Source organism: Mustelus asterias, chromosome 29 (genome assembly GCF_964213995.1).
Source record: "Mustelus asterias chromosome 29, sMusAst1.hap1.1, whole genome shotgun sequence".
In the NCBI taxonomy this organism is placed as follows: Eukaryota; Metazoa; Chordata; class Chondrichthyes; order Carcharhiniformes; family Triakidae; genus Mustelus; species Mustelus asterias.
In genome coordinates, this window is record NC_135829.1 from 21,974,100 (window position 1) to 21,990,493 (window position 16,394).

General features: G+C 53.1%; 1 protein-coding gene across 3 annotated transcripts in view; it reads right to left on the bottom strand.

Annotated features, from left to right (window-relative positions):
* The window catches only part of LOC144480583 (annexin A2-like), a 43,188-nt gene that overhangs the window by 12,148 nt on the left and 14,646 nt on the right, over nucleotides 1-16,394 (bottom strand). For all 3 annotated transcript variants that reach the window (XM_078200199.1, XM_078200202.1, XM_078200201.1), the window contains exons 5-7: nucleotides 15,003-15,116; nucleotides 13,102-13,192; nucleotides 11,856-11,938 (exon numbers count right to left, since the gene is read on the bottom strand). In XM_078200199.1, coding sequence (XP_078056325.1) covers nucleotides 11,856-11,938; nucleotides 13,102-13,192; nucleotides 15,003-15,116 — 288 coding nt within the window. The remainder of the gene's footprint in view (nucleotides 1-11,855; nucleotides 11,939-13,101; nucleotides 13,193-15,002; nucleotides 15,117-16,394) is intronic.

The window sequence follows — 16,394 nt, forward strand, 5'->3', positions numbered from 1 at the left end:
ACAGTGACACGGTGGCACAGTGGGTTAACACTGCTGCCTCTCAGTGACACGGTGACACAGTGGGTTAACACTGCTGTCTCACAGTGACACGGTGACACAGTGGGTTAACACTGCTGCCTCTCAGTGACACGGTGACACAGTGGGTTAACACTGCTGTCTCACAGTGACACGGTGGCACAGTGGTTAACACTGCTGCCTCTCAGTGACACGGTGACACAGTGGGTTAACACTGCTGTCTCACAGTGACACGGTGACACAGTGGGTTAACACTGCTGCCTCACAGTGACACGGTGACACAGTGGGTTAACACTGCTGCCTCACAGTGACACGGTGACACAGTGGGTTAACACTGCTCCCTCACAGTGACACGGTGGCACAGTGGGTTAACACTGCTGCCTCACAGTGACACGGTGACACAGTGGGTTAACACTGCTGCCTCACAGTGACACGGTGGCACAGTGGGTTAACACTGCTGCCTCACAGTGACACGGTGGCACAGTGGGTAAACACTGCTGTCTCACAGTGACACGGTGGCACAGTGGGTTAACACTGCTGTCTCACAGTGACACGGTGGCACAGTGGGTTAACGCTGCTGTCTCACAGTGACACGGTGGCACAGTGGGTTAACACTGCTGTCTCACAGTGACACGGTGGCACAGTGGGTTAACGCTGCTGTCTCACAGTGACACGGTGACACAGTGGGTTAACACTGCTGTCTCACAGAGACACGGTGACACAGTGGGTTAACGCTGCTGTCTCACAGTGACACGGTGACACAGTGGGTTAACACTGCTGTCTCACAGTGACACGGTGACACAGTGGGTTAACACTGCTGCCTCACAGCGACACGGTGACACAGTGGGTTAACACTGCTGTCTCACAGTGACACGGTGACACAGTGGGTTAACACTGCTGTCTCACAGCGACACGGTGACACAGTGGGTTAACACTGCTCCCTCACAGTGACACGGTGACACAGTGGGTTAACACTGCTGTCTCACAGTGACACGGTGACACAGTGGTTAACGCTGCTGCCTCTCAGTGACACGGTGACACAGTGGGTTAACACTGCTGCCTCGCAGTGACACGGTGACACAGTGGTTAACACTGCTGTCTCACAGTGACACGATGACACAGTGGGTTAACACTGCTGTCTCACAGTGACACGGTGACACAGTGGGTTAACACTGCTGCCTCACAGTGACACGGTGACACAGTGGTTAACGCTGCTGTCTCACAGTGACACGGTGACACAGTGGTTAACGCTGCTGTCTCACAGTGACACGGTGACACAGTGGTTAACGCTGCTGTCTCACAGTGACACGGTGACACAGTGGGTTAACACTGCTGCCTCTCAGTGACACGGTGACACAGTGGGTTAACACTGCTGTCTCACAGTGACACGGTGACACAGTGGTTAACGCTGCTGTCTCACAGTGACACGGTGACACAGTGGGTTAACACTGCTGCCTCTCAGTGACACGGTGACACAGTGGGTTAACACTGCTGTCTCACAGTGACACGGTGACACAGTGGTTAACGCTGCTGCCTCACAGTGACACGGTGGCACAGTGGGTTAACACTGCTGCCTCGCAGTGACACGGTGACACAGTGGGTTAGCACTGCTGCCTCACAGTGACACGGTGACACAGTGGGTTAACACTGCTGCCTCACAGTGACACGGTGACACAGTGGGTTAACACTGCTGCCTCTCAGTGACACGGTGACACAGTGGGTTAACACTGCTGCCTCGCAGTGACACGGTGGCACAGTGGGTAAACACTGCTGCCTCACAGTGACACGGTGACACAGTGGGTTAACACTGCTGCCTCTCAGTGACACGGTGACACAGTGGGTTAACACTGCTGCCTCTCAGTGACACGGTGACACAGTGGGTTAACACTGCTGTCTCACAGTGACACGGTGGCACAGTGGGTTAACACTGCTGTCTCACAGTGACACGGTGACACAGTGGGTTAACACTGCTGCCTCTCAGTGACACGGTGACACAGTGGGTTAACACTGCTGCCTCTCAGTGACACGGTGGCACAGTGGGTTAACACTGCTGCCTCTCAGTGACACGGTGACACAGTGGGTTAACACTGCTGTCTCACAGTGACACGGTGACACAGTGGGTTAACACTGCTGTCTCACAGTGACACGCTGGCACAGTGGGTTAACACTGCTGTCTCACAGTGACACGGTGACACAGTGGGTTAGCACTGCTGCCTCGCAGTGACACGGTGGCACAGTGGGTTAACACTGCTGCCTCGCAGTGACACGGTGACGCAGTGGGTTAACACTGCTGTCTCACAGTGACACGGTGACACAGTGGGTTAACACTGCTGTCTCACAGTGACACGGTGACGCAGTGGGTTAACACTGCTGTCTCACAGTGACACAGTGGGTTAACACTGCTGTCTCACAGTGACACGGTGACACAGTGGGTTAACACTGCTGTCTCACAGTGACACGGTGACGCAGTGGGTTAACACTGCTGTCTCACAGTGACACGGTGACACAGTGGGTTAACACTGCTGCCTCTCAGTGACACGGTGACACAGTGGGTTAACACTGCTGCCTCACAGTGACACGGTGACACAGTGGGTTAACACTGCTGTCTCACAGTGACACGGTGACACAGTGGGTTAACACTGCTGTCTCACAGTGACACGGTGACACAGTGGGTTAACACTGCTGTCTCACAGTGACACGGTGGCACAGTGGGTTAACACTGCTGCCTCACAGTGACACGGTGGCACAGTGGGTTAACACTGCTGCCTCTCAGTGACACGGTGACACAGTGGGTTAACACTGCTGTCTCACAGTGACACGGTGACACAGTGGGTTAACACTGCTGCCTCTCAGTGACACGGTGACACAGTGGGTTAACACTGCTGTCTCACAGTGACACGGTGGCACAGTGGTTAACACTGCTGCCTCTCAGTGACACGGTGACACAGTGGGTTAACACTGCTGTCTCACAGTGACACGGTGACACAGTGGGTTAACACTGCTGCCTCACAGTGACACGGTGACACAGTGGGTTAACACTGCTGCCTCACAGTGACACGGTGACACAGTGGGTTAACACTGCTCCCTCACAGTGACACGGTGGCACAGTGGGTTAACACTGCTGCCTCACAGTGACACGGTGACACAGTGGGTTAACACTGCTGCCTCACAGTGACACGGTGGCACAGTGGGTTAACACTGCTGCCTCACAGTGACACGGTGGCACAGTGGGTAAACACTGCTGTCTCACAGTGACACGGTGGCACAGTGGGTTAACACTGCTGTCTCACAGTGACACGGTGGCACAGTGGGTTAACGCTGCTGTCTCACAGTGACACGGTGGCACAGTGGGTTAACACTGCTGTCTCACAGTGACACGGTGGCACAGTGGGTTAACGCTGCTGTCTCACAGTGACACGGTGACACAGTGGGTTAACACTGCTGTCTCACAGAGACACGGTGACACAGTGGGTTAACGCTGCTGTCTCACAGTGACACGGTGACACAGTGGGTTAACACTGCTGTCTCACAGTGACACGGTGACACAGTGGGTTAACACTGCTGCCTCACAGCGACACGGTGACACAGTGGGTTAACACTGCTGTCTCACAGTGACACGGTGACACAGTGGGTTAACACTGCTGTCTCACAGCGACACGGTGACACAGTGGGTTAACACTGCTCCCTCACAGTGACACGGTGACACAGTGGGTTAACACTGCTGTCTCACAGTGACACGGTGACACAGTGGTTAACGCTGCTGCCTCTCAGTGACACGGTGACACAGTGGGTTAACACTGCTGCCTCGCAGTGACACGGTGACACAGTGGTTAACACTGCTGTCTCACAGTGACACGGTGACACAGTGGGTTAACACTGCTGTCTCACAGTGACACGGTGACACAGTGGGTTAACACTGCTGCCTCACAGTGACACGGTGACACAGTGGTTAACGCTGCTGTCTCACAGTGACACGGTGACACAGTGGTTAACGCTGCTGTCTCACAGTGACACGGTGACACAGTGGTTAACGCTGCTGTCTCACAGTGACACGGTGACACAGTGGGTTAACACTGCTGCCTCTCAGTGACACGGTGACACAGTGGGTTAACACTGCTGTCTCACAGTGACACGGTGACACAGTGGTTAACGCTGCTGTCTCACAGTGACACGGTGACACAGTGGGTTAACACTGCTGCCTCTCAGTGACACGGTGACACAGTGGGTTAACACTGCTGTCTCACAGTGACACGGTGACACAGTGGTTAACGCTGCTGCCTCACAGTGACACGGTGGCACAGTGGGTTAACACTGCTGCCTCGCAGTGACACGGTGACACAGTGGGTTAGCACTGCTGCCTCACAGTGACACGGTGACACAGTGGGTTAACACTGCTGTCTCACAGTGACACGGTGACACAGTGGGTTAACACTGCTGTCTCACAGTGACACGGTGGCACAGTGGGTTAACACTGCTGTCTCACAGTGACACGGTGACACAGTGGGTTAGCACTGCTGTCTCACAGTGACACGGTGGCACAGTGGGTTAACACTGCTGTCTCACAGTGACACGGTGGCACAGTGGGTTAACACTGCTGCCTCTCAGTGACACGGTGACACAGTGGGTTAGCACTGCTGTCTCACAGTGACACGGTGACACAGTGGGTTAACACTGCTGCCTCTCAGTGACACGGTGACGCAGTGGGTTAACACTGCTGTCTCACAGCGACACGGTGACACAGTGGGTTAACACTGCTGTCTCACAGTGACACGGTGACACAGTGGGTTAACACTGCTGTCTCACAGTGACACGGTGACACAGTGGGTTAACACTGCTGTCTCACAGTGACACGGTGACACAGTGGGTTAACACTGCTGCCTCACAGTGACACGGTGACACAGTGGGTTAACACTGCTGTCTCACAGTGACACAGTGGGTTAACACTGCTGTCTCACAGTGACACAGTGGGTTAGCACTGCTGCCTCACAGTGACACGGTGACACAGTGGGTTAACACTGCTGCCTCACAGTGACACGGTGACACAGTGGGTTAACACTGCTGCCTCTCAGTGACACGGTGACACAGTGGGTTAACACTGCTGTCTCACAGCGACACGGTGGCACAGTGGGTTAACACTGCTGTCTCACAGTGACACGGTGGCACAGTGGGTTAACACTGCTCCCTCACAGTGACACGGTGGCACAGTGGGTTAACACTGCTGCCTCACAGTGACACGGTGGCACAGTGGGTTAACACTGCTGCCTCTCAGTGACACGGTGACACAGTGGGTTAACACTGCTGCCTCTCAGTGACACGGTGACACAGTGGGTTAACACTGCTGCCTCACAGTGACACGGTGGCACAGTGGGTAAACACTGCTGTCTCACAGTGACACGGTGACACAGTGGGTTAACACTGCTGCCTCACAGTGACACGGTGACACAGTGGGTTAACACTGCTGTCTCACAGTGACACGGTGGCACAGTGGGTTAACACTGCTGCCTCGCAGTGACACGGTGGCACAGTGGGTTAACACTGCTGCCTCGCAGTGACACGGTGGCACAGTGGGTTAACACTGCTGTCTCACAGTGACACGGTGACACAGTGGGTTAGCACTGCTGCCTCACAGTGACACAGTGGGTTAACACTGCTGTCTCACAGTGACACGGTAGCACAGTGGGTTAACACTGCTGCCTCACAGTGACACAGTGGGTTAACACTGCTGTCTCACAGTGACACTGTGACACAGTGGGTTAACACTGCTGCCTCTCAGTGACACGGTGACACAGTGGGTTAACACTGCTGCCTCACAGTGACACGGTGGCACAGTGGGTTAACACTGCTGTCTCACAGTGACACGGTGACACAGTGGGTTAACACTGCTGCCTCTCAGTGACACGGTGACACAGTGGGTTAACACTGCTGCCTCTCAGTGACACGGTGACACAGTGGGTTAACACTGCTGTCTCACAGTGACACGGTGGCACAGTGGGTTAGCACTGCTGCCTCGCAGTGACACGGTGGCACAGTGGGTTAACACTGCTGCCTCACAGTGACACGGTGACACAGTGGGTTAACACTGCTGCCTCACAGTGACACGGTGACACAGTGGGTTAACACTGCTGCCTCTCAGTGACACGGTGACACAGTGGGTTAACACTGCTGCCTCGCAGTGACACGGTGGCACAGTGGGTTAACACTGCTGCCTCACAGTGACACGGTGACACAGTGGGTTAACACTGCTGCCTCTCAGTGACACGGTGACACAGTGGGTTAACACTGCTGCCTCTCAGTGACACGGTGACACAGTGGGTTAACACTGCTGTCTCACAGTGACACGGTGGCACAGTGGGTTAGCACTGCTGCCTCGCAGTGACACGGTGGCACAGTGGGTTAACACTGCTGTCTCACAGTGACACGGTGACACAGTGGGTTAACACTGCTGTCTCACAGTGACACGGTGACACAGTGGGTTAACACTGCTGTCTCACAGTGACACGCTGGCACAGTGGGTTAACACTGCTGTCTCACAGTGACACGGTGACACAGTGGGTTAGCACTGCTGCCTCGCAGTGACACGGTGGCACAGTGGGTTAACACTGCTGCCTCGCAGTGACACGGTGACGCAGTGGGTTAACACTGCTGTCTCACAGTGACACGGTGACACAGTGGGTTAACACTGCTGTCTCACAGTGACACGGTGACGCAGTGGGTTAACACTGCTGTCTCACAGTGACACAGTGGGTTAACACTGCTGTCTCACAGTGACACGGTGACACAGTGGGTTAACACTGCTGTCTCACAGTGACACGGTGACGCAGTGGGTTAACACTGCTGTCTCACAGTGACACGGTGACACAGTGGGTTAACACTGCTGCCTCTCAGTGACACGGTGACACAGTGGGTTAACACTGCTGCCTCACAGTGACACGGTGACACAGTGGGTTAACACTGCTGTCTCACAGTGACACGGTGACACAGTGGGTTAACACTGCTGTCTCACAGTGACACGGTGACACAGTGGGTTAACACTGCTGTCTCACAGTGACACGGTGGCACAGTGGGTTAACACTGCTGCCTCACAGTGACACGGTGGCACAGTGGGTTAACACTGCTGCCTCTCAGTGACACGGTGACACAGTGGGTTAACACTGCTGTCTCACAGTGACACGGTGACACAGTGGGTTAACACTGCTGCCTCTCAGTGACACGGTGACACAGTGGGTTAACACTGCTGTCTCACAGTGACACGGTGGCACAGTGGTTAACACTGCTGCCTCTCAGTGACACGGTGACACAGTGGGTTAACACTGCTGTCTCACAGTGACACGGTGACACAGTGGGTTAACACTGCTGCCTCACAGTGACACGGTGACACAGTGGGTTAACACTGCTGCCTCACAGTGACACGGTGACACAGTGGGTTAACACTGCTCCCTCACAGTGACACGGTGGCACAGTGGGTTAACACTGCTGCCTCACAGTGACACGGTGACACAGTGGGTTAACACTGCTGCCTCACAGTGACACGGTGGCACAGTGGGTTAACACTGCTGCCTCACAGTGACACGGTGGCACAGTGGGTAAACACTGCTGTCTCACAGTGACACGGTGGCACAGTGGGTTAACACTGCTGTCTCACAGTGACACGGTGGCACAGTGGGTTAACGCTGCTGTCTCACAGTGACACGGTGGCACAGTGGGTTAACACTGCTGTCTCACAGTGACACGGTGGCACAGTGGGTTAACGCTGCTGTCTCACAGTGACACGGTGACACAGTGGGTTAACACTGCTGTCTCACAGAGACACGGTGACACAGTGGGTTAACGCTGCTGTCTCACAGTGACACGGTGACACAGTGGGTTAACACTGCTGTCTCACAGTGACACGGTGACACAGTGGGTTAACACTGCTGCCTCACAGCGACACGGTGACACAGTGGGTTAACACTGCTGTCTCACAGTGACACGGTGACACAGTGGGTTAACACTGCTGTCTCACAGCGACACGGTGACACAGTGGGTTAACACTGCTCCCTCACAGTGACACGGTGACACAGTGGGTTAACACTGCTGTCTCACAGTGACACGGTGACACAGTGGTTAACGCTGCTGCCTCTCAGTGACACGGTGACACAGTGGGTTAACACTGCTGCCTCGCAGTGACACGGTGACACAGTGGTTAACACTGCTGTCTCACAGTGACACGGTGACACAGTGGGTTAACACTGCTGTCTCACAGTGACACGGTGACACAGTGGGTTAACACTGCTGCCTCACAGTGACACGGTGACACAGTGGTTAACGCTGCTGTCTCACAGTGACACGGTGACACAGTGGTTAACGCTGCTGTCTCACAGTGACACGGTGACACAGTGGTTAACGCTGCTGTCTCACAGTGACACGGTGACACAGTGGGTTAACACTGCTGCCTCTCAGTGACACGGTGACACAGTGGGTTAACACTGCTGTCTCACAGTGACACGGTGACACAGTGGTTAACGCTGCTGTCTCACAGTGACACGGTGACACAGTGGGTTAACACTGCTGCCTCTCAGTGACACGGTGACACAGTGGGTTAACACTGCTGTCTCACAGTGACACGGTGACACAGTGGTTAACGCTGCTGCCTCACAGTGACACGGTGGCACAGTGGGTTAACACTGCTGCCTCGCAGTGACACGGTGACACAGTGGGTTAGCACTGCTGCCTCACAGTGACACGGTGACACAGTGGGTTAACACTGCTGTCTCACAGTGACACGGTGACACAGTGGGTTAACACTGCTGTCTCACAGTGACACGGTGGCACAGTGGGTTAACACTGCTGTCTCACAGTGACACGGTGACACAGTGGGTTAGCACTGCTGTCTCACAGTGACACGGTGGCACAGTGGGTTAACACTGCTGTCTCACAGTGACACGGTGGCACAGTGGGTTAACACTGCTGCCTCTCAGTGACACGGTGACACAGTGGGTTAGCACTGCTGTCTCACAGTGACACGGTGACACAGTGGGTTAACACTGCTGCCTCTCAGTGACACGGTGACGCAGTGGGTTAACACTGCTGTCTCACAGCGACACGGTGACACAGTGGGTTAACACTGCTGTCTCACAGTGACACGGTGACACAGTGGGTTAACACTGCTGTCTCACAGTGACACGGTGACACAGTGGGTTAACACTGCTGTCTCACAGTGACACGGTGACACAGTGGGTTAACACTGCTGCCTCACAGTGACACGGTGACACAGTGGGTTAACACTGCTGTCTCACAGTGACACAGTGGGTTAACACTGCTGTCTCACAGTGACACAGTGGGTTAGCACTGCTGCCTCACAGTGACACGGTGACACAGTGGGTTAACACTGCTGCCTCACAGTGACACGGTGACACAGTGGGTTAACACTGCTGCCTCTCAGTGACACGGTGACACAGTGGGTTAGCACTGCTGTCGCACAGTGACACGGTGGCACAGTGGGTTAACACTGCTGCCTCTCAGTGACACGGTGACACAGTGGGTTAGCACTGCTGTCTCACAGTGACACGGTGGCACAGTGGGTTAACACTGCTGCCTCACAGTGACACGGTGACACAGTGGGTTAACACTGCTGTCTCACAGCGACACGGTGACACAGTGGGTTAACACTGCTGTCTCACAGTGACACGGTGACACAGTGGGTTAACACTGCTGCCTCACAGTGACACGGTGACACAGTGGGTTAACACTGCTGTCTCACAGTGACACGGTGACACAGTGGGTTAGCACTGCTGCCTCACAGTGACACGGTGACACAGTGGGTTAACACTGCTGTCTCACAGTGACACGGTGACACAGTGGGTTAACACTGCTGCCTCACAGTGACACGGTGACACAGTGGGTTAGCACTGCTGCCTCACAGTGACACGGTGACACAGTGGGTTAACACTGCTGCCTCACAGTGACACGGTGACACAGTGGGTTAACACTGCTGCCTCACAGTGACACGGTGACACAGTGGGTTAGCACTGCTGTCTCACAGTGACACGGTGGCACAGTGGGTTAACACTGCTGCCTCTCAGTGACACGGTGACACAGTGGGTTAGCACTGCTGTCTCACAGTGACACGGTGGCACAGTGGGTTAACACTGCTGCCTCACAGTGACACGGTGACACAGTGGGTTAACACTGCTGTCTCACAGTGACACGGTGGCACAGTGGGTTAGCACTGCTGCCTCACAGTGACACGGTGACACAGTGGGTTAACACTGCTGCCTCACAGTGACACGGTGACACAGTGGGTTAACACTGCTGTCTCACAGTGACACGGTGGCACAGTGGTTAACACTGCTGCCTCGCAGTGACACGGTGGTACAGTGGGTTAGCACTGCTGCCTCTCAGTGACACGGTGACACAGTGGGTTAACACTGCTGCCTCGCAGTGACACGGTGGCACAGTGGGTTAACACTGCTGCCTCGCAGTGCCAGGGACCCGGGTTCAATACCGTCTGTGCGGAGTCTGCACGTTCTCCCCGTGTCTGCGTGGGTTTCCTCCGGGTGCTCCGGTTTCCTCCCACAGTTCAAAGATGTGCGGGTTGGGTGCATTGGCCGTGCTGAATTATCCCTTGGTGTCCCAGGATGCGTAGGTTCCAGGGATAAGTGGGGTAAATATGTGGGATTATGGGGATAGGGGCTGGGTGGGATTGTTGTCGGTGCAGACTAGATGGGCCAAATGGCCTCCTTCTGTACTGTAGGGATTCTATGATTTCTTTCTATTTCTATTTGTTGTCCATTGCTAATTGCCCCTCGAGAAGGTGATGGCAAGCTGTCCTCTTTTGCCACTGGAGTCCGTGTGGCGTAGGTACACCCACAGTGCTGTTAGGGAGGCAGTTCCAGGATTTTGACCCAGCGACAGCCAAGGAACGGCCGATATATTTCCAGGTCAGGGTGGCGTGTGGCTTGTCGGGTCTAGTACTGAGCCCCCTTAAGGGGCGAGGTTTAGGAGGGTCATGTGACCAGTTCAGCCAATCGGGCAGAGGTGGTCAACTTCTGGGGCTGAGCACGGACTCCCTCAGGCAGCCTGGACTCGGGGTAATCGAGACCATCTTTCTGACTCTCTGTAAATAGGTATCACAGTTAATAAATAATTCTTTCATTATTCCACTCTTTCCAAGATATTTCAGAGGGGAACGTCCAGGTGGTGGGTGTTCCCAGGCCTTTGCTGCTCTTGTCCTTCTAGATAGAGGTGGTGGGTTTGGAAGGTGCTGCCTAAGGAACCTTGGTGAGTTGCTGTAGTGCATCTTGTCGATGGTACACACGGCTGCCACTGTTTGTAGGTGGTGGAGGGATTGAATGTTTGTGGAAGGGGTGCCAATCAAGCGGGGCTGCTTTGCCCTGGATGGTGTCAAGCTTCTTGCACCCATCCAGGCAAGTGGAGAGTATTCCATCACACTCCTGACTTGTGCCTTGTACATAGTCGACAGGCACTGGGGAGTCGGGAGGGGAGTTACTCACTGCAGGATTCCCAGCCTCTGACCTGCTCTGATAGCCGCAATATCTATATGGCTGGGTCCAGTTCAGTTTCTGGTCAGTGAGAACCCCCGGGATGTTGATGGCGGGGGCTACAGCGATGGTAATGCTATTGAACGTCGAGGGGCACACCTGCCTCCTTCCCTGCCTCTGGGGGCATCGGGGCAAATTCCACAGAAACGGTGCCAGGCTCAGCCATCCCGGGATTCCTCGTTGGAATGCTGCCAGCCAATCCAGAAAGACCGGAAAAATCCAGAACGAGTGGAGCCAGAGACTGGGAGAAACGACCAATGAATGCAAGTCTTATATTTAAAACAGTCAACTGGGATATACCTCTGCTAAGGCAAGAAGAAGATCGCGGAATTTCTGAGATGTATCATCTTTGATGTCCTTTGCCATGTCTTTCTTCTTATAAACTGCAGAGAGGAAAGTTTAACAGTCATTTAGTGAGCAAAAATGGGTCTCTTTCTGGTTGGCAGAATGTGATGAGTGGTGTGCACCGGGATCAGTGCTGGGGCCTCAACCTTTTACAATTTATACAATGACTTGGATGAAGGGACTGCAGTTCAGGTGCATGGTTCTCTAAAGGTGGAGTCACAGGTAGATATGCAGTGATGAAGGCTTTTGGCATGCTGGCCTTCATCAGTCAGGGCATTGAGTGTAGAAGTTGGAAAGTTATGTTGCAGTTGTACAAGATGTTGGTGAGGCCGCACCTGGAGTATTGTGTTCAGTTTTGATCGCCTTGCTATAGGAAAGATGTTATTAAACTGGAGAGAGCGCAGAAGAGATTTACAAGGATGTTGCCAGGACTCAAGGGGCTGAGTTATAGGGAGAGGTTGGACAGGCTAGGACTTTTTTCTTTGGAGCGTAGGAGACTGAGGGGTGATCTTATAGAGGTGTATAAGATCATGAGAGGCATGGATAGGGTGAATGCACTCAGTCTTTTTCCCAGGGTTGGGGAATCGGGAACTGGAGGGCATAGGTTTAAGTTAAGAGGGGAAAGAATTAATGGGAACCTGAGGAGCAACTTTTTTACACAGAGGGTGGTGCGTGTGTGGAATGAGCTGTCGGAGGGAGTGGTTGAGGCAGGGACATTGACAACATTTAAAAGGCATTTGGACAGATGCATGGATAGGGAAGGTTTAGAGGGATATGGGCCAAATGCAGGCAAATGGGATTAGCTTAGATGGGCATTTTGGTCGGGGTGGACCAGTTAGGGCCGATGGGCCTGTCTCCGTGCCGTAGATTCTATGGTTGCTAAATTTGCTGATGGCACAATGATCGATAAGAATATAAATTGTGAAGAGGACCTCGGGAGGCTAATCGATAGGTTAGGTGAGTGAGCAAAGATCTGGCAATTGGAGCACAAAGTGGGCAAATCTCAAACTGTCATCTCAAGTGGCAAAGGATGAGGGGAGAGTGTGGGAGTATGACATTGAGATAGAAGACCAGCCATGATCATATTGAATGGCGGAGCAGGCTCGAAGGGCTGAATGGCCTCCTCCCGCTCGTATGGTTCTGTACCATCAAGCGGGGCTCGGTGTGGGTCGGTGTTTAAACAGGATTTCTCCTCACTTACGCTCTCCATAGGCCGTTTTCATGTTCTGGATTTGCTTGTTTGTACGAGAGCACAGGATCTCAATCAGAGTGTCTTCATTGGTACCCAGACCCTGTCAAAAGCAGATTTCAAAACCTCATTTTCCCCCATGATAATTACTCAAGGTTTGTATTTTGCAAGTTTAGCACACAGAAACTGCAGACTGTTTACAGCTCACAACAGAAAGGGAACTGGGAAACTAACCCATGGGATCTTCCTGTGCCCAGTAGAAGCCGGGGCCCCAGTTACACCTGCCCGTTAATGATTGCCCCGAGTTTCAATTGCGCCTCCCGCAGTCACAGCCAGCAGCCACCAGAGGGCACATGGAGCACTGTCTCACTGCGACTCAGAGTCGTTCAGGCACCAACTCTCGGCACTCACCCTCTCAGAGAAACAACTGAAAACAATGTTCTGTAGCACGCTGTCCCACCCCGGGATTAGAGAAAGCTGCGTCACTGAGCCACAACAGTGCTCCTTTCACATAACTGGGCTGAATGTGTTGATCGAAGGCAGCCAGCAACGGACTAATGTGACGTGAATGAATGTGTGAATGTGTGTATTGTGATGTATACCTGTTTCAAGTGTGTGTACGCAAACGTGTGTACGCGAGCGTGTGTATGTGAGCGTGTGTGTGCGTGTGCACGCATGTGTAGGTATGGAACATGCATGTGTGCACTGCTCGTGTGTGCACGCATGCATATTCATGCGTGTATGGACTAACTTTATAGACGTATATATACAGTGTGTGTGTGTGTGTGTGTGTGTGTGTGTGTGGAATCGAATCCCACGGCAGATGGTGGAATTTGAATTCAATAAACAATATCTGGAATTAAGAATCTACCGATGAACCCTGACTCCAGAGCCACAGCAATGTGGTTGACTCTCAACTGCCCTTGGGGCAGCTAGGGATGGGCAATAAATGCTGGCCAGCCAGCGATACCCATGTCCCACGAATGAATAAAAAGGAGTGTGGGTGTGCGTGAGAATGTATGCGCACGAGAGGTAAGGGTATGTGAGTGTGAGCGTCTGTGAGCATTAGAGAGTGTGTGCATGAGAGTGAGAGAGTTTGTGCATGCTGCAAGAGGTGAGTGTGAATGTACAACTCAGACGGTCAATCTGTGAATGTGAGTATTTCTGTGTAAGAGTGAGTCCGTGAGAGTGTGAGATGGAGTGAGTGAGTGCTATCGTGTGTGTGTATGCAGGGGAGAGAGAGAGAATGTGTGGGTGTGTGAAGAGCGAGTGAGTGTGACAATGTGAGTGTGAGAGCGAGTGAGTGTGACAATGTGAGTGTGAGAGCGAGTGTGTGAGAGCGAGTGTGACAGTGCGAGTGTGACAGTGCGAGTGTGACAGTGCGAGTGTGAGAGAGCGAATGTGAGAGAGCGAGTGTGAGAGAGCGAGTTTGAGAGAGAGAGTGTGAGAGAGCGAGTGTGAGAGAGCGAGTGTGAGAGAGCGAGTGTGAGAGAGCGAGTGTGAGAGAGCGAGTGTGAGAGAGCGAGTGTGAGAGAGCGAGTGTGAGAGAGCGAGTGTGAGAGAGCGAGTGTGAGCGAGATTGGCCTCAGTTTTAATAGTCTTGGTGCTTTCTCCAAGCTGTCAGTCACAGCACCCCCATATCAGGGGTAAGAGACTGTTGGAGGGTGGGTTTGGTGTGGTTGACAGTAGGAATGGGGGGGGGGGGGGGGGAAATGGGGGATGGAAGGAGAGTAGGGTCAGGAAGGAGGGAGTGGAGTCAGGTTGGGAGAGCGTGGTGGGGGAGAGCGGGTTGGGGAGAGGTGAGAAGGAATTCTGGAATTGGAGTCTGAGGGCAGATACACCTCACCTCGTGATTTCAATCCTCCACCATTATCCCATCTAATATCCTCCTCGTCTGCTGGTTGAACCCTCACCTTGACAGCTCCTTTGATTTCAGAAGCGTCGTACTTGGCTGGGGTCTTCATCAGCCCCAAGATGACAGACCTCAGAGGCTCCGAGAGGGCACGATGCAGGACCTCCTCCAGATTCTACGGATACAAACGGTCAACAATCAACAAACGGTCAAACCCGGAGGAAACCCACGCAGACACGGGGAGAACGTACAAACTCCACACAGACAGTGACCCAAGTCGGGAATCGAACCCGGGTCCCTGGCGCTGTGAAGCAGCAGTGCTAACCGCTGTGAGTCGAAAGTTTAAGGTCAGAATTATTGTCCAGAAAAAGTAGTCCCAGAAATATTTCAGAAATACAACAGTATGACAGCAATAAGGAGTATTTACATAAAATCAAATCACTGCGGATGCTGGAATCTGAAACCAAAGGAGAAAATGCTGGAAAATCTCAGCAGGTCTGGCAGCATCTGTCAGGAGAGAAAAGAGTTGACGTTTCAAGTCCAGACGACCCTTTGTCAAAGCTAAACGGCAGAGAAGCTAAAATCAGAGGGTAAGCTGTGACAGATGGAGATGTGATGCGGAGATGCCGGCGTTGGACTGGGGTGGGGCACAGTAAGAAGTCTCACAACACCAGGTTAAAGTCCGACAGGTCTTTTTGGAATCAGGAGCTTTCGGAGCACTGCTCCTTCATCAGGTGAGTGAAGATGTTGGGGGGGAGGGGGGAGATGGGTGGGAGAGAGGTAAAATTGAGAAGAAGGGGGAAAAAGGGAAGCAAAGGAAAGAAAAGGGGGATAAAATAGGGGGAAAGAGTGGGGGGGGGGGAGAGAAGAAAAATGAAGAAAGGCAATAAAGAAATGAAAGGTAAGAGAACAGTAAAAAATTAAAATGAAAACAAAGCTTCTCTGCCGTTTGGCCATTCACACCTTCTATTCTCTCTATGGGCTGCCATTAGCAGCCTTTCCCCTTGTTTTTTGTGGCTATGACTCATCTTTCATTCCCTCCCCCTGCAGTATAAATATCTCCCACTTTCGATGTCTTTTAGCTTTGACAAAGGGTCTTCTGGACTCAAAATGTCAGCTCTTTTCTCCTTACAGATGCTGCCAGACCTGCTGAGATTTTTCCAGCATTTTCTCTTTTGGTTTCAGGTATATTTATAGGTTAGATTATATATTTATGCAGTATGACAAATCCTGGTAAATCTCCTCTGTGCCCTCACCCCCCAAACCAACGGACACTCACATAGGAACCATAGAGAGGGTGCGTGACTTTGCAACACCCCCCCATCCTCTTTGGTCCTGATACGTTCATCCTCTGGAGCCTCTCTGCTCCGATCAACAATAACCCGCAGGCTACTGCTGAGGTTCACCCAGCTTTTGCTATTGGCCAGTGAGGAACCTCTAAGAACCTCAATGG